The 24,185-nt window shown below is 41.6% G+C and overlaps 1 protein-coding gene across 1 annotated transcript in view; it reads right to left on the reverse strand.

The window, feature by feature from the left end:
* LOC141148803 (dynein axonemal assembly factor 8-like) overlaps window positions 1–24,185 on the reverse strand; it is a 218,919-nt gene that overhangs the window by 162,142 nt on the left and 32,592 nt on the right. Inside the window, exons 7-10 of the mRNA XM_073636564.1 lie at window positions 21,900–22,067; window positions 18,281–18,571; window positions 8,272–8,419; window positions 5,228–5,416 (exon numbers count right to left, since the gene is read on the reverse strand). Of these exons, the coding sequence (XP_073492665.1) occupies window positions 5,228–5,416; window positions 8,272–8,419; window positions 18,281–18,571; window positions 21,900–22,067 (796 nt within the window). The remainder of the gene's footprint in view (window positions 1–5,227; window positions 5,417–8,271; window positions 8,420–18,280; window positions 18,572–21,899; window positions 22,068–24,185) is intronic.

Genomic DNA, 24,185 nt, shown 5'->3' on the forward strand with positions numbered 1-24,185 from the left:
CTAAAGGAGCATATACCAGAGTCATCATAGACACTAATGTAGTATGAGATACATTTTTCATTGTATGTCTGCTCAGTAATGTGTAAATGTAACCTATATAGACATTTATTAACTCTAGCAGAGATTACCATACTCCTCCTGGCAATGTCTTCATCAGTTTTTTTTCTCCAGAACAATGACACCATCTATAGTTGTGTTTAAAATTTTAGACAATAACGTCAAAGAAGGATGGGTGCTGAACCCCAACACAAGCAGGTAAATTGTAGCCACGGCCAGTTGCTAAGCCAGGTACATCGGTATCTTCAGGCAGCCTTGAAAGCAGCCACTAGGGTAATGAAACAGATAAATGGCAAGAAAAATCACTAAACAGGTGCTCCACTGGAGCACCCGTTTAGTGTTCTTACATGTTCAAAAGTTTGCATACCCTGGCAGAAATCATGACATTTTGGCATTGACATTGAAAATATGACTGATCATGCCAAAAACTATCTTTTAATTAGGGATAGTGATTATATTAAGCCATTTATTATTATCACATAGTTGTTTGGCTCCTTTTTAAATCAGAATGATAACAGAAATCACCTAAATGGCCCTGATCAGAAGTTTCCATCCCCTAAATTGTCAGGCCTTGGTACAGACACACAAGGTGACACACACAGGTTAAAATGTCAAAGGTTAGTTTCCCACATTAGTATGTTAGCTCTTATGTTGATGTACTGAGCAAGCTAGATACTGACCTATGGGGAGTGGAAAAGAAATGCCAAAAGACCTGCGTAACAAAGCCGGAAAAGGATATAAAGAGATATCCAAAGCCTTGAATATGCCAGTAAGTACTGTTCAATCACTAACTGAGAAGTGGAAAATTCAGGGATCTCTTGATACCAAGCCAAGGTCAGGTAGAACAAGAAATATTTCAGCCACAACTGCCAGAAGAATTATTTGGGATACAAAGAAAAACCCACAGGTAACCTCAAGAGAAATACAGGCTACTCTGAAAAAAGACGGTGTCGTCGTTCAAGGAGCACAATACGGCAATAATTGAACAGAAATGAGCTACATGGTCAAGTTGGCAGAAAGAAACCTTTACTTCGCCAATGCCACAAAAAAGCCTGGTTACAATATGCCGACAACACCTCACAGCTTCTGCCACACTGTAATCTTGAGTGACGAGACTAAAACAGAGCTTTATGGTTACAACCATAAGTGCTATGTTTGGAGAGGGGTCAACAAGGCCTATGGCGACAAGAATACCATTCCCACTGTGAAGCTTGGTGGTGGCTCACCGTTTTGGGGGGGTGTGAGCTCTAAAGGCACAGGGAATATTGTGAAAATTGATGGCAAGATGAATGCAGCATGTTATCAGAAAATAGTGGCAGACAATTTGTATTCTTCTGCACAAAAGCTCTGCATGGGACGCTCTTGGACTTTCCAGCATGACAATGACCCTAAGCTCAAGGCAAAGTTGACCCTCCAGTGGTTACAGCAGAAAAAGGTGAAGGTTCTGGAGTGGCCATCACAGTCTCCTGGCCCTAATAGCATCGAGCCACTCTGGGGAGAATGTTTGGTTCATGCAAGACAACTAAAGACTTTATATGACCTGGAAACATTTTTGCCAAGGCGAATGGGCAGCTATACCACCTGCAAGAATTCGGGGCCTCATAGACAACTATTACAAAAGACTGCACACTGTCATTGATGCTAAAGGGGGCAATACACAGTATAAAGAACTAAGGGATGCAGACTTTTGAACAAGGCTCATTTCATTTGTTTCTTGTTGCCATGTTTTATTTTATAATTGTGCCATTCTTTTATGACCTACAGTTACAGAATATGAATCCCATAAGAAATAAAGAAATGTGTTTTGTCTACTCACTCATGTGCTCTTTAATAATGGTACATACTGTACATTTCCAATTCTCCAAGAGTATACAAACTTTTGAGCACAACTGTACATTCCAGCATCATCCAGGATCCACATTTATATTACTGCACAGAGATGCCGACTGAGATGACATAGTCATGTAAATCCTGGTGCCTGTGTAGTTTTGGGCTGTGATCACAAACGTTCAACACAGATCAACCACTGCAACAGCCTCTCACCTGCTTGCTACAGTGTTACAATGATACAGTCTGATCATGGGGGAGGTGAGACTGTGGAAGTGCTTTCTCCTGAAAGACTGCTTTTCAATAACTAAAAAGGTACAGATTTTTTTTCTTTAACCACCTCAACACTGGGCACTTACACCCCCTTCCTGCCCAGGCCATTTTTCAGCTTTCAGCGCTGTCACATTTTGAATGACAATTGCGCAGTCATGCTACACTGTAACCATGTGAAATTGTTATAATTTTCTTCACACAAATAGAGCTTTCTTTTGGTGGTATTTAATCACTGCTGGGTTTTTTATTTTTTTTTTTTTAGGAAAAAATAAAGAAGACCAAAAATTTGTAAAAAAAAAAAAAAGTTTCTTAGTTTCTGTCAGTAAATTTTGTAAATAAGTAATTTTTCTCCTTCACTGATAGGCGCGGATGAGGCAGCACTGATGGGCACTGATAGGCTGCACTAATGGGCATTGATGAGGTGCCATTTATGGGCACTGATTAGGTGGCACGAATTTGCCCCACCTATGTGCACTGATAGGTGGCCCTGATATATGACACTGATGAGCACTGATAGGCAGCAATGATGGGTGGGCACTGGGCACAGATACGCAGCACTGGTGGGCACAGATAGGCAGCCCAGATAGGCGGCGCTGATGGGTGGCATTGATGGGCAGCAGTGATGAGCATTGATGGGCAGGCACTGATAGCCAGCACTGACTGGCATCACTAATGGCCACTGATTGCTGGCACTTGTGAGCACAGATTGGTGGCAATTGTGGGCACTGGTTGGCACTGATTGCTGGCAGTGGTATGCAATCATTGCTGGCACTGGTGGGCACTTAATTATAATCAGGGCACTGATGATCAGTGCCCTGATTAGATACCTAGCTGTCCCCTGTGAGGAGATGCCGCTGATTGGCTCTCCTCTCCTCACACTCTGTCAGTGTGAGGCGAGGAGCGCCGATTACTGGCATCTCTGTGTTTACATGTGACTGGCTGTGATTGGACACGGCTGATTGCATGGCTAAAGAGCCGAGGCCGCGGCCCTTTACGTAGATCGAGGTCGTGCAGTGTCCGAGCAACAGGGCACGGCCGTGGTCACTGTGCTGCGCGCCCCGGGGGGGCGCACGAGAGCGGTCGTTGTGGGAGGCCGTCCACCCAGCCGTCATTTGACGGTGGGCGTGCGGCAAGTGGTTAATAATGCTGTTGATGTATCTTGTTACACATCAGGAATTTACTCATGCAGACTTGTAAAGTTACTGTCCACTTTAAAGAGAAACTGCAGCCAAACCGTTAAAGAGTAACTCCACTTTTGTTGAAGAAAAAAAATAATAAATTCCCCTTTGGTTGATCTATGCACATTGCTGGGATATTAACAAACTTTGTTGCAGATTCCTACCTTTTGTTAATCTGAAGAAATAGCTGTTGGTTTATCTGTGTCCCTGTGCAAAATTAATGTGAATGGGAGTGATTATATAATTATCAATCAGCTGCTGCACTTCTAATGAAGAAAGAGGCAGAATCTCCATCCCTTTAGACAAAATTTCCCTTTGTATCTCACCAAAAATGACACCAAAATCTGACTTGTATTTTAGTGCAGACTTCAGGGAAAATCAGTGAGCCAATTACACAAGCAGGAAATAAAATTTCTTGGGGGCGCTCTGTACACCATCTGTGTACAAAACACCTCCTTATTGCATTGAATTTTACAGAAAATTACAGGGCTGCAGATTGAAAAGGAAAGATAATTTTACTATTCAATTACAATATAACTTGTATCGCAATCGTATATGCTATATTATTTTTTTTATTTGCTTTTTTCCCATTAAAGTGGAGTTACCCTTTAACCACTAGCCAACCAGCCGCCGTCATTATACGGAGGCAGGTTGGCTCATTCCCGCAAATCACCGTAGGTGTACGTCGGCACCTTTAAAAGGGCAATAGCAGGCGCGCACGTGCCACCAAAAGGTACACGCCCGCTGCACAGGCCGCAATGTCCACCGGCCACCTGCGATCACGGGCACGAGAACCAGAACAGAGATGTGTGTATGTAAACACACAATTCCCCGTTCTGACAGGAGAGGAGAGACAGATCTGATGTTCCTACTAATCAGGAACAGCGATCTGTCTCCTCCTCTAGTCAGTCCCATCCCCCCACAGTTAGAAACACTCATGAATGAACACATTTAACCCCTTGATCGCCCCCTAGTGTTAACCCCTTCCCTGCCAGTGACATTTACACAGTAATCAGTGCATTTTTATAGCACTGATCGCTGTATAAATGTCAATGGTCCCAAAAGAGTGTCAAAATTGTCCGATCTGTCCACCGCAATATCGCAGTCCCGCAAAAAATCGCAGATCGTCGCCATTACTAGTAAAAAAAAATGAAAATAATAAAAATGCCATAAATACATCCCCTATTTTGTAGACGCTCTAACTTTTGTGAAAAACCAATCAATATATGCTTATTGCAATTTTTTTACCAAAGATATGTAGGAGAATATATATCGGCCTAAACTGATGAAGAAATTTTTATTTTTTTATTTTTTTGGGGGATATTTATTATAGCAAAAGTATAAAATATTTATATATTTTTTTTCAAAATTGTCGCTCTTTTTTTGTTTATAGCGCGAAAAATAAAAACCGCAGAGGTGATCAAATACCACTAAAAGAAAGCTCTATTTGTGGGAAAAAAAGGACGTCAATTTTGTTTGGGTACAGCGTCGCACAACCGCGCAATTGTCAGTTAAAGCGACGCAGTGCCATATCGCTAAAAATGGCCCGGTCATTCAGAGGGAAAATCTTCCGGGCCTGAAGTGGCTAAAGACACACAGTGGAAACACATATATGGGAATCATTTTTAAACCAAAAAATATGTAATTCTGCACAGAAAAAGCTTTAGTTCTGCAGATTCAGTCCCACCACACCGCCACCCAATTGCTTCATGGTTAAAAGAACTGAAATCCAATAAATAAAAAGGAACAGGCCAGGGACAGTGAGAAAGTCACAGTGTGCAGTACAATCAGAGTAAGTCATATCAGTATGGGAGAGGAGTCTGTACAACTGCAAGACTGAAGGTAAAGCTAGAGCTCATCTTTAAGCAAAACAGATCTACAATGTCACTCACCAAAGTGATGAGCCAGACGAGCAAAGCGTGGTAGATGTTTGCCTGTGAGAGAGAAGAGGCTGGAAATCGACCGCTGTGTTGGGCTGGTGTGACTGTTTGACCGCAGCTAGACAGCCGTATAGTGAGGAGTAACATCTCCTCCCTGCTACACAAAGGTAATATGTCCATTTCTGGGCTGTATGATGCCTCCTGTAAAATACAACATACACGGTTTACTATGAAAGTTAAAGTGTTACTAAACCCAGAACCTGCATTCACTATATCTGGTCTCCCACAGCACACAGAACATGGAAATGCAATTATTGTAATAAATATAAACAGCTAAATAACTTTTCTCATCAGCATTATACAGCAGTCTTGTGATTTCTATCAGTTCCTCGTGAAGCTTGTAAGAGAAGTTTTCATATTGCACTGAGCTGTCCAATGTGGCTGCAGGGCTCCTGGCCCTCTGTCTGGACAGTGCTGATTTGCCCTGTACTCATTACATGCACTCTCCCAAGAAAAAAAAAAATACACACCAAACTGAGCATGTGCAACCTGACACCAAAGGCTCTGTCTTATCCAGACTTGTACAGGGAGGGGAGGATCTGTGCATATAGGATCAAATGGCCTTTTCACACAATGCAGAGGATTAACCCCTTAGGTTCCACAGTGAGTATAACAAGCATTCTTTACTGCATATATACACTGATTTTACTGTTGTGGGTTTAGTAACACTTTAAGGTCAAGTATTCAGAGTCAACTAATGAGTGAACCCAGTGAAATTATTTCTCACATTTTTGTCCACTTGGATTTTTTTAAAGAGGGAAATAACACAATATTAAATCTGATCAAAAAACTTACAAGCTTAAATAGTATGCAAGCCCTCAATCTATTTTCACTTTATTTGGCATCTTGTATTACTTTATACAGTTTTCCTAAGCAAATCATTTTTTGCAAAGTTTGTTACCTGGAGATCCTGCCAGTAACAGAACTTCCTGTTGTAGGCCAACTGCCTAGCAATTAGCTACAGTGTTGTCAGCTTGCCATGCAAGCTTCATCTATTGGCTGATGGTCTATCGATAGATGGATCTATCCGAGGCATCTGATATGCAGTCCAATGGCCAACTGAAGTAACTGTCAGAGCAGGCTGACAACATTGCTTCTGCTAATTGAAAAGCAGAAGTTTACTGTTGTCAGCTGGTAATAGAAGTGCTGTTACCGGCGGGATCTTCAGGTGAGAAACTTTGCAACAGATTATAAAAATGATTTTCTTAAAGTGGTTCTAAAAACCTGAATGTTTTTTTACCTTAATGTATTCTGTGGGAGTGCAGTCCACCCACCCTCACCCAGCACCCCTTATACTTATCTGAGCCCGATCTTGATCCAGCGATGTGCATGAGAGCAGTAGATCTCTCCCTCTATGGAGACACAGATTTGGCTTAGGAGCGAGCCTGAATGAGTGCCCCCAAAGCAAACGCCTTGCTTTGGGGGCATTCACTGAAAGGGAGGAGCCTGCAAGGGAATCAAGAAGAGGAGGATCGGAGCTGCTCTGTGCAAAACCATTGCACAGAGCAGGTAAGTATGACATGTTTGTTACGTTTTTAAAAAAAAATAAAGTTTTAAAGTCTTTAAGAAAACAGCGAGTCATGATGTCAAACATATGAAAAACTGACTTTTGGATTTACATTTTAATGCAGCATGGCAAAGCAACAGGTTTACTGTAAGACCCCTCCCCGGCTGCAAATAGTAGCCTGCCTTTTGCCTCCCCACCTCTTTGTACAGCCACCGGAAGCAATCAGTAAACTCTGTAAGCTCTGAATAGTGCTAGTCGGACTGAATATATAGACGAGAGGACTGTCTGGCTAACTAATTTGTCAATTCGTTGGGAAATTTCGGGAAATTCGACATTTCGGAAATTCGAAATTAGGAAATTTGAAAATTCAAAAATTTGGAAATGTGAAAATCCGAAAATAAGAATAAAAATCTGAAAATTCTAAAACCCGAAAATCTGAAATAATAACTATTAAATTATAGGTATTGGAATTTCCTTTCAAATTTGTCTGTTAGTGAACGTATCGAGTAAGAATTTATCCGAAGTTACAAATTATCCGAAATAACGAAATGCTGTATCTATTGGAATGATTGGAACGTAACGATCTAAAAATAATAACAATAGTAATAAAACCTTTTTATTATTATTATTTATTATTAATTTGTTCCATTCCATTTGTTTAGATGCGGCATTCGTTATTTCGGATAATTCGTAATTTCAGATAAATTTGTATTTGTTACTTTCACAAACAGCCAAAATTGAAAGGAAATTCCAATACCTATAATTTAATAGTTAGTTATTATTAGTTAGTTATTATTTTGAATTTTACTGATGTTCTTTCTTTTTTTCAGATTTTCGAATTTGAAAATTCGGAAATTCAAAAATTCAAAAAATCTAAAATTTGGAATTTGAGAATTCGAAAATCCGAATTTTCGCATTTTCAAAAACAGCAAAAAATGAATGAAACAAAAACGAACACATTTTTTGTCAGTGCACATGTCTACCAAGCACCACCACTATCACATGGGGGGAAAAAGATGGAGTCACATGGTCTTTTATACTAAGCTGAAAGGTTAATTTCTTTGCTCAGCCTGTGTCTTGGCTACATTCCTGTCACCTGCTCTGTTACCTCCTCGTTCCAGCATCTTGCTCTTGCTCAGTGGTCTACAGCCCACGTCGCCAACGCCCACACAGATCTGGTACTGCCTGCAACAGCAGCACTCATGCCACTTAGTATCCTCACATTTCCCGTCACCACTTCCAGGGACAAGAGGTGCAATAGAAGCCCCCCCCATCGTTTTTGTCTCCACCAGGTAAGTACTTACTTTAAAAAAAAAAATTGGAATCGACAAGCAGAACTTCTACCTGCTTCCACTAGACCATGAATTTCAGTTTGCACTTAGTTGGTGGTCGGACTAGTGAAGAGAAAAAATCAGAAGCGACTTCCACATTTTTATAATGAAAGTGGAAAACCCTTTTAGTGATTAACATAACATGACTCCTGTCTTACCAGATGAAAGAGAACGGGAGTTTGCTGAGCCATGGGCTGCCGTCCGCTCACAGAGTGCAGCGGTTTCATGCCCTCCAGCTGTGTCTGCATGCGCTGCCTGCTTTTCCTTTCTTTCTCCAGCTTCTCCCTGTCCATCATCTCCGCGGGGCTGCAATGAGAGATTTGAAGTATAAGTACTGGCGAACCTTGAACTTTCACAGTAAATAAAACCTCTCGCTACTCTAGGACAACAGACCTGTTACATATATTGCACCCATCTGTCTTGCACAGAGTTATCTTTCTTAAATCCTTACTCCAGCCAAAACTGTTTTGTTTGGGATAGAGTGAGGGAGGGTTGGAGCCTCTCTCGGGTTTTTGGAAAAATAATTAAACCAATGTATGGCGCCTAATGTTAAACATAAAAAAAAAAGCAAAGACAAAAAAGTAGCTGCCCCTTTAAATGAAATAAATCCACTAGTGATATGAAAGGTGTGGCGCTTACATACAATTCTTATGTAGCATATAGATAGAATATTAGGTAATAAAGTGAATGAATCAGTCCAGTGTGACCTAATTCCCAGCACCAAAAAGATTTTTCTTCCAAAGAAAATCTTCAGTTCCTTTACCGCTTGTGCTCAAAGTATGGATGTACACTCACCAGAGGTGTTGGACCCCTTTATACAAGCAGGTCAAAAAGCGCTTTGGCCTCAGAGGCGGAGATACCCCTGGGATTAGGCTCCAGTGTGTTCTTCTGATTTTTGTGTTAATCATACATAAGAGGACCAGACTGGAGATACAGTGCCTTGAAATCTTCCACATTTTGTCATGTTATAACCAAAAACGTAAATGTATTTTATTGGGATTTTATGTGACAGACCAACACAAAGTGGCACATAATTGTGAAGTGGAAGTAAAATGATAAATGGTATCAACATTTTGTACAAATAAATATCTAAAAAGTGTGGCGTGCATTTGTATTCAGCCCCCTTTACTCTGATACCCCTAACTAAAATCTAGTGGAACCAACTGCCTTCAGAAGTCACCTAATTAGTAAATAGAGTCCACCTGTGTGTAACTTAATCTCAGTATAAATACAGCTGTCCTGTGAAGCCTGCATAGGTTTGTTAGAGAACCTTAGTGAAAAAACAGCACCATGAAGGCCAAGGAACACATCAGACAGGTCAGGGATAAAGTTGTGAAGAAGTTTAAAGCAGGGTTAGGTTATAAAAAAAATATCCCAAGCGTTGAACATCTCACGGAGCACTGTTCATTTCATCATCCAAAAACGGAGAGTATGGCACAACTGCAAACCTACCAAGACATGGCCATCCACCTAAACTGACAGGCCGGGCAAGGAGAGCATTAATCAGAGAAGCAGCCAAGAGGCCCATGGTAACTCTGGAGGAGCTGCAGAGATCCACAGCTCAGGTGGGAGAATCTGTCCACAGGACAAGTATTAGTTGTGCACTCCACAAATCTGGCCTTTATGGAAGAATGGCAAGAAGAAAGCCACTCTTTGAAAGAAAACCATAAGAAGTCCCGTTTACAGTTTGCGAAAAGCCATGTGGGGGACACAGCAAACATGTGGAAGAAGGTGCTCTGGTCAGATGAGAACAAAATGTAACTTTTTGGAACAAAAGCAAAACACTATGGGGTTGATTTACTAAAGGGATATCCACTCTGCACTACAAGTGCACTGCAAGTGCACTTGTAAGTGCAGTCGCTGTAGATCTGAAATTAGGGAAAGCTCTGCTGATTTTATCATCCAATCATGTGCAAGCAAAAACGCTGTTTTTTTATTTTCCTTGCATGTCCCCCTTAGATCGACAGCGACTGCACTTCCAATTGCACTTTCAAGTGCACCTGCAATGCACTTGTAGTGCAAAGTGGATTTGCCTTTCGTAAATAACCCCCTATGCGTGGCGGAAAACTAACACTGCACATCACTCTGAACACACCATCCCCACCGTGAAACATGGCAGTGGCAGCATCATGTTGTGGGAATGCTTTTCTTCACCAGGGACAGGGAAGCTGGTCAGAGTTGATGGGAAGTTTAATGGAGCCAAATACAGGGCAATCTTAGACAAAAACCTGTTAGAGTCTGCATAAGACTAAAGACTGGGGTGGAGGTTCACCTTCCAGCAGGACAACGACCCTAAACATACAGCCAGAGCTGCAATGGAATGATTTAGATCAAACCATATTCATGCATTAGAACGGCCCAGTCAAAGTCCAGACCTAAATCTAATTGAGAATCTGTGGCAAGACTTGAAAATTGCTGTTCACAGACGCTCTCCATCCAATCTGACAGAGCTTGATCTATTTTGGAAAGAGGAATGGGCAAAAATGTCACTCTAGATGTGTAAAGCTGGTAGAGACATCCCCAAAAAGACTTGCAGATGTAATTGCAGCGAAAGGTGGTTCTACAAAGTATTGACTCAGGGGGGCTGAATACAAATAGACACCACACTTTTCACATACCGTATATACTCGAGTATGAGCCGACCTGAATATAAGCCGAGGCACATAATTTTACCACAAAAAACTGGGAAAACGTATTGACTCCGAGTATAAGCCTAGGGTGAGAAATGCAGCAGCTACTGTAAGTGGAAAAGAGGGTCAACAATGCCCATCTGCAGCCTCACTGTGCCCATTTGCAGCCTCACTGTGCCCTCTGCATGCCTCACTGTGCCATCTCCCTGCCTCACTGTGCCCATCTGCAGCCTCATGTACCTGATCTCCAGAACACCCGCGATGTGACATGTAGTCTAGTCGGCAGCCGTCCAGTGTAACAAAGCCCCGTCTTCTCCACGTCCTCGTCTGTGACGGAACACTGATTCAGTTTCCCAGCAGTTAGGCTGTGTTCCGCCTATCACGGATGAGGACGAGGAGAAGGCGGGGCTTTGTTACACTGGACGGACTCCGACTAGACTGCATGTCACAGCACCAGGAGATCAGGCGCATGAGGCTGCAGATGGGCACAGTGACTCAAGTATAAGCCGAGGGGGCTTTTTCAGCACAAAAAAAAGTGCTGAAAAAGTCGGCTAATACTCAAGTATATACGGTATTTATTTGTAAAAAAAAAAATTAAAACCATTTAGCATTTTCCTTCCACTTCACAATTATGTGCCACTGTGTGTTGGTCTATCACATAAAATCCCAATAAAATACATTTACATTTTTGGTTGTAACATGACAAAATGTGGAAAATTTCAAGGGGTATGAATACTTTTTCAAGGCACTGTATAACATAAAGTAATGGTCACACTCACATATAATGGTGCCTGTAATCGGCACCAGTATATACAGTGTGCATGGTAAGGGATGGCTTCAGTAGATCTGCCACGGAGCCCGCGTGTGTTCCAAGCCTCGCTCTCGAGTCTCGGCCCAGAGATGATGTTACACGGGACCCAGAAGGGATGGTCCCACGCTTCGACGTACATTTCACCAAAGATGACTTTTCTAAAGACTTCTTGAAGATGCCACCTTTGGTGAAACATACGTCAAAGCGTAAGACCATCACTTCTGGGTCCCGTGTTACATCACCTCTGGGCCGAGACTCAAGAGCGAGGCTTGGAATGCACGCCGGCTCCGTGGCAAATCCAGAGAGAACATCCCTTCCCATACACGCTGTATATACTGGTGTCTGTTACAGGCACCATTACATGTGAGTGTAACCATTACCTTTTATACTACCAAATATTTTTAATAAATACTGCACTGTGAAACTTTATATTATATCTCCTGTCTGGTCATCTTATTTATGATCAACACAAAAATCGGAGGAACACAGTGGAGCCTAATCCCAGGGGGATCTCAGCCCGCTTTTTGACCTGCCTGTAAAAAGGGGTAAGTATACATCTATACTTTGAGCACAAGTGGTAAAGGAACTGGAGATTTGCTTTGGGAAAATTTTCATACTGGGAATTATGTCACACTGGACTGATTGACTCATTCACTTTAATACCCAATATTGTATATAAAGTCAAACCCCACAAAGTCGCGGTTCAGAGTTCGAGGCCTCAGTCAATCATGGATTTTTCCCTTAGAATCTAACCAATAATTGTTTGTGGAAATCCCAGCCCACCATTCCCGCACCATAACAGTTTACCGCTTGTAGCTATCTCGAGTGTTATGCTCAGTGTTCTCATGTTTCCCGACTCCAGGAAGAAGAACATCCCCTTGGATGGTAACATCATCCGTGAGAAAGCATGGAAAATTGTACCAGCAGTTTGCTACAGGAGACAATGCAGAAGGTACCGAAGTACCGCAACCAGGACCATCAACAGCACCAGAGCCTAAAGATTTTCAAGTCAGTAAGGGATGGAGCATATTTGGGGGCATATTTAGGATTTATAAAAATAGGGATTTATAGGCATTTTTTTGACCACATTGAAAATTTGCGTTTTTTCACAATTCGCGGGCGCTCTAGGTACATAACCCCCACAAGTTTCGTGGGTATATGCTACATAAGAATTGCATGTAAGCATCACACTTTTATCATTTTCACATCTCTCAGGTTTTTTTTTTTTTTTCTAATCAGAAAGAACTTTTTATTTTTGTCTTGCATAGTACATAATATAAACCATTCGACGTACAGGTATATGTCCAGTAGAAAGGAAAGAAAAAGTAAACAATGAAAGGAACATAAACCATTCCCTTATGCATTATAGTGCAGACTTGTACATAACAATTAACTAAATGAAAAGATAAAGTATGGATAATTGACCAGTGTAGTTCTCATAACCTTTTATGTCTCAACCGTAAAGTTGGTCAGTGTAATTTGGTTATCATAACATGACCCCCAGCAGTATCAGCAGTGGCGTCTCCAGCTTTCATATTTAGGGGGGGCACATGGGGGGACAGGGACAAAAATAGGGGGGCAATATAAAATGCAAATATATATATATATATATATATATATATATATATATATATATATATATTTTATCTATCCTGGGGCCCATGGTTGTGTGAGCGCTTGCATTATGCAGTGTCAGCGAGCAGAGGGAGGGGGGAGGAATCACCCGCAGGAGCTGACTGGGGACGTTCTTCCTCTCAATAGAGACTGTGTTACCCCAGCGGTGGCCCGAGTAAGATGCGGCACATCCGATATGAATACAAACAAAAAGAAATTGCCTTTTTGTAAAAAAAAAAAATTTTTTTTTTTTTGGGGGGGGGCACATGGTGGGGCCCAGCATAATGTTGGGGGGGTCAGGGCCCCCTCTGGCTTCCCCTAGGGTCGCCATTGAGTATCAGTGCCACCCTTGCACTTTGTTTTTCCATATATGGTAATTACCAGGTAACCGTTTTCTTTACATCTATCCCAATAATAGCCTGTCTTTGATCAGCTGATGAGGGGCTAGACCCGGGACATCCAACCACGCCTGCCACATTGAGTAAAATTTACGTGGAACTTTTCTATGTTGATACGTCACTTTTTCTCTAATCAGTAGTTTGTTGAAGCTGTCCACCCATTTCCCTCTGGTGGGCACTCTTGGAGTGATCCACAGTTGGACAATTAGCTTGTGTGCTACATACAGTAGTCTCAGGATCGCTGTATGTGCTGATGGAGTCAATGTGTCATTATCAAGTGCTCCCAATAGACAAACAACTGGATCCCGTGGTACAGATGTCATGTATACTGTAGATATTGTGTCTAGGACCTCCCTCCAGTACCTGAAAAGTTTAGGGCATTTCCAGAGCATATGGAGGAGATCACGATGGTCACATTCACATTTCAGGAAGAGGGGGGAGTCCCTGATACCCCATCTGTGAAGCTGTAGGGGAGTTCTGTAAGCTCTATGTAATATAGATGAGACAGCTTTTGGGACGCCGACACTGAAACCAGGGGAGCAGCTGAGAGGCATGGCTCCCAGCTCTCCCCATAGATGGCTCCTACATCGCCCTCCCAACCCTGCCTACAGGGTAGCCCGGTAGGGTCTTGTATCTGTGCAAGGAGAATATTATAGCACCTGGAGATCATTTCCTTTTTAACATTTTCCATAAGAATGTTTTGTATTATCGCATGGTCGGACTGCTGTAGCATAGTGGCTTTTTCCTGTGTTTGTATGGCATGGCATAACTGTAGATATTTGTAGAAATTGTTGTGTGGGATCCCGAATTCTTCCTGGATCTCAGAAAACAATTTGATGGTAGGGCCATTATATAATTGAGGAATATATATTTATGCCTGCTTCTTCCCAGTTCCTGAGTTTCAGTATTTCTCTATATTGTCTGTTGTGCCATAGGGGTGTATGGGTCAAAAAACCCTTTATCCCCAACAGCTTTCTAATGTAGGACCATAATGTATTCAACAATTTCACAGTGGGGGCTCCAGGGTCTAAATACAGGTAACCTGCCTCCAGCCTTGTAAGTGCGGACTCATTGTCACCTACTATATCCAGTAGTCTACGAATAGGATCAGTTGGGTCCATCGTTCCCCTAGCCCCCCAGCTGTTGTAGCTGGGATGCAAGATAATAGGTCCTGGGATGGGGGACCGCAAGCCCCCCCTTCATCTTTATTATATTGTATTGTTGCTAGCCTGATCCTAGCTATTTTTTTATGCCATATTAGTTCTCTGAATTGGGACTCAATTCTTTCAAACCATCTCTGGGGGATCCACACTGGGGAATTATTAAATATGTATAGCAATTGTGGTGCCCAAACCATTTTAATGAGATTTATTCTCCTGACTACTGACAGAGGTAGTTTACACCAGGCGGAACATTTATCGCAAAACCTACTGAGAAGGAGAACTAAATTATAAGTAAGATATTAAGATGGGTCTGGGGTCACCTGAATGCCCAGATACCTGAATGAGGTCACTATCTGCACTGTCTCATCTCTCAGGTTTTTACTGCATGTCCCTTTTGAGGACACAGGTGGAATAAAAAATTGTAGAAGTAGTTAGTTAGTGGTTTAGCAATTAGAACCTCTGGCAATATTCTTATTGCCGTTTTCGTCTTCCTATTCCACTGACAACCTCAACCTCTCCCCCTCATTTCTTATATGGGTGTCACAGGAACAAGAAATGAGGGAAAATCTCCTCAATACTCAAAGTGACAGACTGAAATACGAATCAGAAACATTAAGGTCTTGTTAACATGGACACAGTAAGGCCCCTTTCACACGGGCGGATAGAATTCAGCTTTTAGCTGCGGATAGATCAAGTTATCTACCGCAGCTAAACTCACACAATGCTTTCCTATGGCCCCATTCACACACTGCATTTAGCAACGGTTTTGTTACATGTGGTTTTGTGCGGTTAGAAAGAATAAATTTGGCTGCGTCCAGGATCAATTTATTGCAGCTATCTGCACATAACTGCAGGTAATCGCAGTGTACTATTTCTCCTGCGGATAGCAGCAGCAGCAGCAACAAGGAAAGAAAACAGGAAGCACATCAGAAATGGCAAGAATGTTCCAACGCAGCCGCATGTAAACGCAAGTAAACGCAGCTAATCGTAATGTACAACTGCAAGTGATTGCTGTGCCTGGAGTCCTGGAATTTCAAAATAACAAAACATGCTTTTAACAGCGGCAGAACAGCCGCCCGTGTGAAAGAGGCCTAAGAATAGGTGGCTTTCACCAGATCTATAAGGCCTCATGTACACTGGATGTTTTTTCAGCTGCTCCTCGGGGCGCGTTTAGTGCTTAAGCATTAATTCGTTTCAATGTCCAGAATAAATTATTATTCTGGCCAATGAAATGAATTATCGCCTAAGCGATTGATGCCTGTAAACACGTCAAAACGCATTACACACTTTTACATGCGCCAAACGTCTGCTGCCAGGAGGAAAGGCTTCTAGGAGAGTTGGCAAATCATCCAGTGTGCATGAGGCCGAAAGTGAAGCTGTCAGAGAACATTTTAACCTCTTGCTGACCAGCCGCCGTCATTATACAGCGGCAGGTCGGCTCCCCTGCGCAAACTGCCGTAGGTGTACGTCGGTCTGTGCAAGGAGGATAGCGGGAACGCGCATGCCCGTTGCATGCCGCTGGAATGTGCCCGCGGACTCGATGTCCACCAATGACCCGCAGTCGCTGTGTACAGAGGCAGAACGGGGAACTGCCTATGTAAACAAGGCGATTCCCCGTTCTGCCTAATCACATGTCAGAGATCTTCTGTTCGCAGTGATTGGGAACAGTGATCTCTGTCATGTCCCAGTGAGCCCATCCCCCCTACAGTTAGAACACACCCAGGGAACACACTTAACCCCTTCCCTGCCAGTGTCATTTTTACATTGATCAGTGCATTGATCAATGTAATAATGTCACTGGTCCCCAAGAAGTGTCATTTGAGGTCAGATTTGTCAGCCGCAATCCCGCTTAAAAAAAAAAAAATCGCATATCGCCACCATTACCAGTAAAAACAATAAAAAAAAAATAAAAGTCCCTAAATCTATCCCGTAGTTTGTAAACGCAATAACTTTTGTGTAAACCAATCAATATACGCCTATTGTGATTTTTTTTTTACCAAAAATATGTAGAATATATATCGCCCCAAACTGATGAAAAAATTTGTTTTTTTTTTTTTAAATGTTTGGGATATGTATTATAGCAGAAAGTAAAAAAAAAATGTTTTTTTTTTTTCAAAATTGTCGGTCTTTTTTTGTTTATAGGGCAAAAAATTTAAACCGCAGGGGTGATCAAATACCACCAAAAGAAAGCTCTATTTGTGGGTAAAAAAGGACATCAATTTTGTTTGGGGACAGCATCGCACGACCGCGCAATTGTCAGTTAAAGCAACGCAGTGCCATATCACAAAAAAAGGCCTGGTCATTAAAGCCCCAAACACACTATCAGATTTGCTGCTGATTTTTCCTTCAGATTTACCAAAACCATATAATATGAGGTCAAACCTTAGGAGTTTCAATTTGTATGCAATCAGGCAGGTCCTTGCACTACATGGTTTTGGTAAATCTGAAGACAAAAATCAGCAGAAAATCTAATAGTGTGTATGGGGCTTAAGGGGGCAAATCCTTCCGGAGCTGAAGTCATTAAGTGCATGATATAAAAAAAAAAAAAGTAACTTTTCCTGTAAAACTCTCACCTCTATTGATCCTCACTATGGGTCTTTTTTTTTTTTTTTTTTTGTATAATTTCTTTTTATTGAAGTTAGAATTTTCAATACAATGGAAGAAAAAGAAACAGTACAGTAAACAAAGACCAAAAATTTGTGTCCATAAAATCCAAACGCAAAATCACCGGCAATCCACAGATATGAACAACAGGAAGAGGCATGTAAATCACCATATAGGGACCCAATAGTCATGTAGGAACGATGTGTCTGCACAAAACCAGTAGGCCACTATGGGTCATTTAATGGGATGTACATCCTGACCAATTAGCAAGCTCTGAGGCTGAAAGTGAACAGGATGTTGCAAAATTTTAACAAGAAAAGTGGAGATTTGCCTGTGACTTTAGCTGTCTGCATCCAATAATCCTTTGATCTTTGGTTTTTCAAAATAAAGCAGAGCTCCACCCAAAAGGGGAAGCTCCGCTTGTTTGCTTCCTTCCCCCCTGTTTTTGACAGGTACTCCTCCCCACTTCTGGGAGACTTCGCCGTGGCCCCCTCCTCCTGCCACCTCTGCCAGGCCATTGAGAAAGTGCAGCGTGCTTCGCGCCTGCGCAGTAGAGAACCGGCTGTGGGCTGTGAAGCCGCAAGACTTCACTGCCGGTTTCCCTTACGAGGAATGGCGGTGGCAGCACCTGAGAGCTGATTGAAAAATCGGCTGGGGTTCCAACATGACGGGATTCCTGGACAGGTAAGTGTCCTAATAGTAAAAGTCAGCAGCTACAGTATTTGGAGCTCTGCTTTAAAGTCTTTTTATGTATTTTTATATCATATATTCAGTTTTTGTGATAGGTTTATTGTAAATAAGCACACTGCCAACATGTATGCAAAGAACCCATTCAGGTAATAATCAGTTATCTTGCTGAAGCACTCAATATACAAAAATTCTGTCTGATAAGTGAAGAAAAATTAGAAAGCAAGTATCAGCAAGGCAATAGGCGAGTTGACTCTTACATGGTTTGTATCTGTATTATTTCAGGTGGCTCCAGGTTGCTTTTTTGGGGCTCTTCTTCTTTCAAGTCTTGTTCTGTAACACTGCACCCTTTTTCCGGTGATTGTGGTGTATATTGACCAACGTCACTCCTCTTCTCCAACCTTCGCCTTCGAGAGGTTGGTATCTTATCCTCATGTTCATGTCCGTTAGCATGTGCTTGTTGGAGCCTGTTGTCATAAGTGTCAGAACTAGACTCTCTCTTAGTGGAGCGAAGCTGGCGCAGTAACATGCTTTTACATGTATGCTCTGACCTGTGAGTTAATGGTACCATGTTAGAAATAAATAAACAAAATGACAGCTAAAGTTCCCTGTATATCATGGAGACTTGGTGCATATGCTATAACGCTGCCCTAAGCTTCATAGGTATTGGGACACTACAGTCAATACTAACTATAAATGGAGCTCTTCAGACTACGATTACGCTAGACCCCAAACAATGTCTTACGTATAATAACTGATGATGTGGTACAGGAGCCGCATGCCAGAGAGGCAGTTTCTAGAACCCTTTTCCAAGCCTGCAAACGTATCCTTATTCATTGGAATCCTGTAGTTCCTCCCTCTCCCCAGGCTTGGATTGACCACATGGGTATTACATTGCAATACAAATGACTCATATATCAACACTATGGAGTGCATTTACTAAAGCTGGAGAGTGCAAAATCAGTCTCACTTCTGCAGAGAAACCACTCGGCTTCTAACCTCAGCTTGTTCAATAAATCTTTCGCAATAAAACCTGGAAGCTGATTGGTTTTAAAGCAGAAATGAGACTGATTTTGGACTCTCCAGCTTTAGTAAATAAACCCCTAAGGCTGTTCATCTAAGTATGATAAAGTATGGAATGGATGGTTAACTACCCCTTGCATATCGCCAGTGGACTTAATGATGGATAGACTACTACTGTAAGAGGGTATTCTATGTAAGGCAGTATCGGGACTCTAGGTTGGTGTCAAGGGGTGAGTTGCATCGCTGTTGGAAGGCAACATGATTTAATATCATATTTCTGGTATTTCATTCCCTGGATGATACAGGCAGATGGCCCCAGGTTGGAATGTAACCAGTTACACATCAGAGCTTTGTAGCATATCAGAATCTGCATCTGAAAGCTAGCAAGGCTGTAACTAGGGCTTGGCTCTGGACCGTCTATTGTTATAAAGCAATCTTCAAAGGACCATAGCTGAAAAGATGATTAATGAATGTCCTGTTACAGAAGATCAAAGGGCCAGCTAAGATTGAAGATTGACCTAGGATACAGAGATATGATACATGGACAATGCTGCCCCTAGAGGCCAATACAGCAGGACGGACAGTAATATAATCCCCATAAGTACTGTGATTTGTCAAAGGTCTAGATGGGATGGCAATGGGGTTGGGTATGGATGGTGTATGATTGAAGTATATAAAAGGACTGAACGAGTCCAAGAGCCTCTCTCTCTGTCTCTACCCTTATCGCTCTTGGCTTGTGCCTGGGCCTCATGGCTCTATCCACCATTTTGAGCCACATGGCTCTCTCCTTGTCATCTGAGTCAAGCCCGACGATAAAAAGCCTCGAGGAAAGCATTGTGATAAGTATCTTTGATAATCTTGTATTAAATGTTCTGGTTATATGATTTGTAATATTGTAATATCTTTCTTTAGTATTCTCATGTTAGCGTTTCCTATTTTCTTGGGAAATAAATAAGACTTTATTTTACTAAGCCGTGTGCTTGTTTTCATAGCTAACCTTGTATTATTGTGATATCAACAGTAACATGTGATCAGAGTTTTAATAGACTAGCTAACTAGGGGAATAGACAAGTTAATACATAGGTGCAATAGATAGGGAATAACGACCCTTGAATAATATTTATTTGCACCAATTATTTCAATTGCATATAACAAGCACTACCCTACAGATGTGGGGAATGATGCTCTTTATGTACACATTGATTTCAGCTTGTGTAGGCTTTTTGTATTTTGTTATATCAGAATCAGTTAATGACCAGTGGTTTGTACTGTATGGACACTCTAGAACGCTCCCTATTTTTATTGTTTAGTTTTTTTTTGTTTTTTTTTTCTCAATAAACTGGGCACACCCACCAATTTGATTATTCCCACTGGTTCATTTAACACATTTCTATTTGGTTCCTTTTTGAGAAAGCACTGTGGTCCTAACCAATTTAAATTAGAGAATGGCCGTAAATGTATCTATGGTAACACCAGTATCTGTGTTCTGTATTTTTATTAGCTTCTTGTAATCCCCTGCACAGCTGTACTCAGGCTGGAAGAGGGAGGGTCGCACTCTGAGCTGATCCGTAATCTATCACTTTGTACAGTACTGTAAGGCGTACACTGTGGGGTTGATTTACTAAAACTGGAGCCTGCAAAATCTGGTGCAGTTCTGCATAGAAATCAGCTTTCAGCTTTTATTGTCAAAGCTTAAAGGGGAGTTCCACCCATTTTTTATTGTTGCAATGTATGCTAAAAGTATAGAAAGCTTTTACCAATGGCAAGTTTTTTGGGTTTTTTTTGTAAGTAAATACCTTGTTTCTTTTTTTTCAGCAGCACTTCTGGCTGCGGCCGCCTAGGTGATTACGTCACTAGACGATTCACAAGGGCTCCTGGGATAGCGGCGTCATGTATCCCAAGAGTCTTTGTGAATCACCTAGCGACGAAAACGGGAGGAGTTAGGCGCCATTCTCTAAGAACTGCATCTGCCGGGAGGAAGTAGAGCATATCTGCTTGGGACCAGTCTGCGCAGGCGCAAGATTGGGAGGTGCATGCTGGGTAGCCAGCTGCACCAAATCCCGGAAATTAAGAGAAGAGGGCTTCAGATGCCCACAGCTAACATGGAACCTGCCTGCTTCCCGAGATCCGGTTAGTAATCAAATATTTTTACATCAATTAAAATGACCACACATATTATTATTATTATTTAAGGTACTTATATAGCGCCGTTGATTTACGCAGCGCTTTACATATACATTGTACACATATGACATTTTCTAAATGTTAATGTATGTTTAGACAAGTACAGAGGAGTCTTTTAAAAAAAAAAGTGTTTGGCGGACAGGAACTCCGCTTTAATTGAACAAGCTGCACCACATTTTGCACTCCCCGGTTTTAGTAAATCCACCCTTGTGAATAGGAGTATAGGAGGGGAAAATACAATATTACTATCTCAATAGAGTGCTGCTTCTCTGTCACTGTGCAATCAGCTAAGGAATGGGTCCATTCAGCTAAGGAATTGGTCCCATCAGTGGGACCACTGATGACCAAGAATCGGGGCTTCAAGGGCCTAAATCACAAGACTGGCTGAACAAAATTTTAAATATCATGGCACCTAAAAGCTTCAATGTATATCTATTTATGTAATTCAATTGTGTTTTTAGCCGTTTTCCCTGATTTCAGCTTTAAAATTCTGCAGATTCTCAATTTGTCCCCGGACAGCTGTAAAACCTAGTGTACAGGTATGTGTGCATCTTGAATACAGTACTTGACTTGTATGGAAAATGGCACTCCTAACAAGAGAAAATGGTTTGTCAAAACAGTTTTACTGCCATCTAGTGGTACAAAAGCAAATAACATGTTTGCTGTACTTACTCATTTAGTGGCAAATTATTTCTTTTCAGCTCATTTTTTTGCCCTTCAGGGTTGTTTTCTGTACCCGTCTTAACAAGTGCATTAGGCAAAGTGTCTCTCAAATCTATGCAGACTGTGGAGGTATGTTCAGAATGCCATACACTTGTAACCCTCTTGGGAAGAGATAGTCTGGAATGAAATAAATGATTAAAGTGTATGTCAGGGCAAACTAAAAACATTCAGTACTGCAATACATGCACATTTTTTGTTTGTCTTTTTAAAAACACAGAAAATACCTGTGATCCTTCCAGAAATCCAGTGGGCACCTAACTTTCTATTACTGGCTCACAACATTGCTGCTAAACAGAATTGTCAGCGCTGACTGAGCTGTCCCCTGCTACATCACCATGTCCCTCTGTGTCTCAAAGCATATATTGATTTCTGTCTTAGCAAAACCATACTGTTGCCCCCCAAGCGTTTGCCCACATACTGTCTGTAGGGAAAGTGCCCTTGGGAGAAGTAGTTCTGGGTAGGGCATGGTGCACCTCAATGGGAACTGACCCATGGCACCCTGCTGATCCCTTCTCCCAAAAGCTGCCCCTTGCAAGAATTTTGCAAGTCTGGTGAGGACCTCACGAGGAGTAATAAAAGCTGTTTTCATGCTTCATGTACAAAAGTAAAATAAATATTGCTGGAAGATGCTCTAAAAGAGAGAAAGGATGTTTGGGAGTACACTTGGATCATGTCTAGAGATCACAATAATATTTTAAAATGCGGAACGGATTATCTTCGTTTCCATTGACTTCTATGGGGAAACTCACTTTGATATGCGAGTGCTTTGGATTACAAGCATTCTCCTGGAACGGATTATGCTCATAATCCAAGGTTCCACTGTATGATGGATGACATTGCTAACAGGGCTGGTGACGAGCTGGAGTCTTTGCAGCTGGAGCTTCAAAGGGATGAAACAAAATTAAAATTATTTGTAGGTGCATGCTAAAGGCCCCCTAACCCCAAGGATGAGAAGGAGACCCATCTCTTTTTAGAAACAATAGGGAGGCAGGGCAATGTTATAATAATGAGGTACTTCAACTATCCCAATATCGATTGGGCAGATGGAACTACAAACTGAACTAAAGCTGGCCATAGTTAAGTCAGTTTTTTTCTTTCAACCAGCAGGTTGTTTTTGTGCATAGTTGAGTCGCTTAGCCTTTTTTCCATGTCCTATGCATGAAAACATAGGAACTGGGGTGCAGAAAAATGGCTGCAGGTGCTCTGGACTAATGAGTCAAATTTTTAATGATTTGGCTGTACCAAAAGGCAGTTTGTTTGCCTGGAGAGAGGAGTCTGCAGGCAACAGTGAAGCATTGTGGAGGCTGCATTTCTACAAATGGAGTTGGAGATTTAGTTAGGATCAATGGTGTCCTCAATGCTGAGAAATACAAGCAGATACTTATTCATGCAAAACAAAAGCAAAGAAATATCATGTCTAAAACATTTGCATAGTACTGTTTATACCTGGAAACTACAGACCAGTCAGCCTAACATCAATAGTATGTAAACTATCAGAAGGAATGATAAGGGATCATATCCAAGAAATTGCTGATGAAGATAGTATCAATATTAGGTAAGCTCTTTAGATAGAGGAAGGCCTATGGAAGTAGTGTATCTAGATTTCATTAAGGCATTTGATGCAGTACCCAACAAATGTTTAATTTACATATCAAGGTCTTTTGGCATTGATGATATTGTATGTACAGTACCTGGATAGAAAACAGGTTGCAAGAGAGCATACAGAGGGTGGTGATTAATGGCATATTTTCTGAATGGTATAGAGTTGGGAATGGGGTACCCCAGGGCTCTGTCCTGGGACCAATTCTGCTTAACTTGTTCATAACCGATAAAGTGCTTGGAATACATAGTTCAATTTTCCACAATATTCACACCACGTGAAATTTTCCACATTTTGTCATGTTACAACCAAAAACGTAAATGTATTTCATTGGGATTTTATGTGATAGACCAACACAAAGTGGCACAGAATTGTGAAATGAAAGAAAAGGGATAAACGGTTTTCAAATTTTTTTACAAATAAATATCTGAAAGTGTGGCCTGCATTTGTATTTAGCCCCCTTTACACTGATACCCCTAACTAAAATCTAGTGGAACCATTTGCCTTCAGAAGTCACCTAATTACTAAATAGAGTCCACCTGTGTGTAATTTAATCTCTGTGTAAATACAGCTGTTTTGTGAAGCCCTGAGAGGTTTGTTAGAGAATCTTAGTGAACAAACAGCATCATGAAGAC

The sequence above is a fragment of the Aquarana catesbeiana genome, linkage group LG06, assembly GCF_042186555.1.
Source record: "Aquarana catesbeiana isolate 2022-GZ linkage group LG06, ASM4218655v1, whole genome shotgun sequence".
NCBI classification, from domain to species: Eukaryota; Metazoa; Chordata; class Amphibia; order Anura; family Ranidae; genus Aquarana; species Aquarana catesbeiana.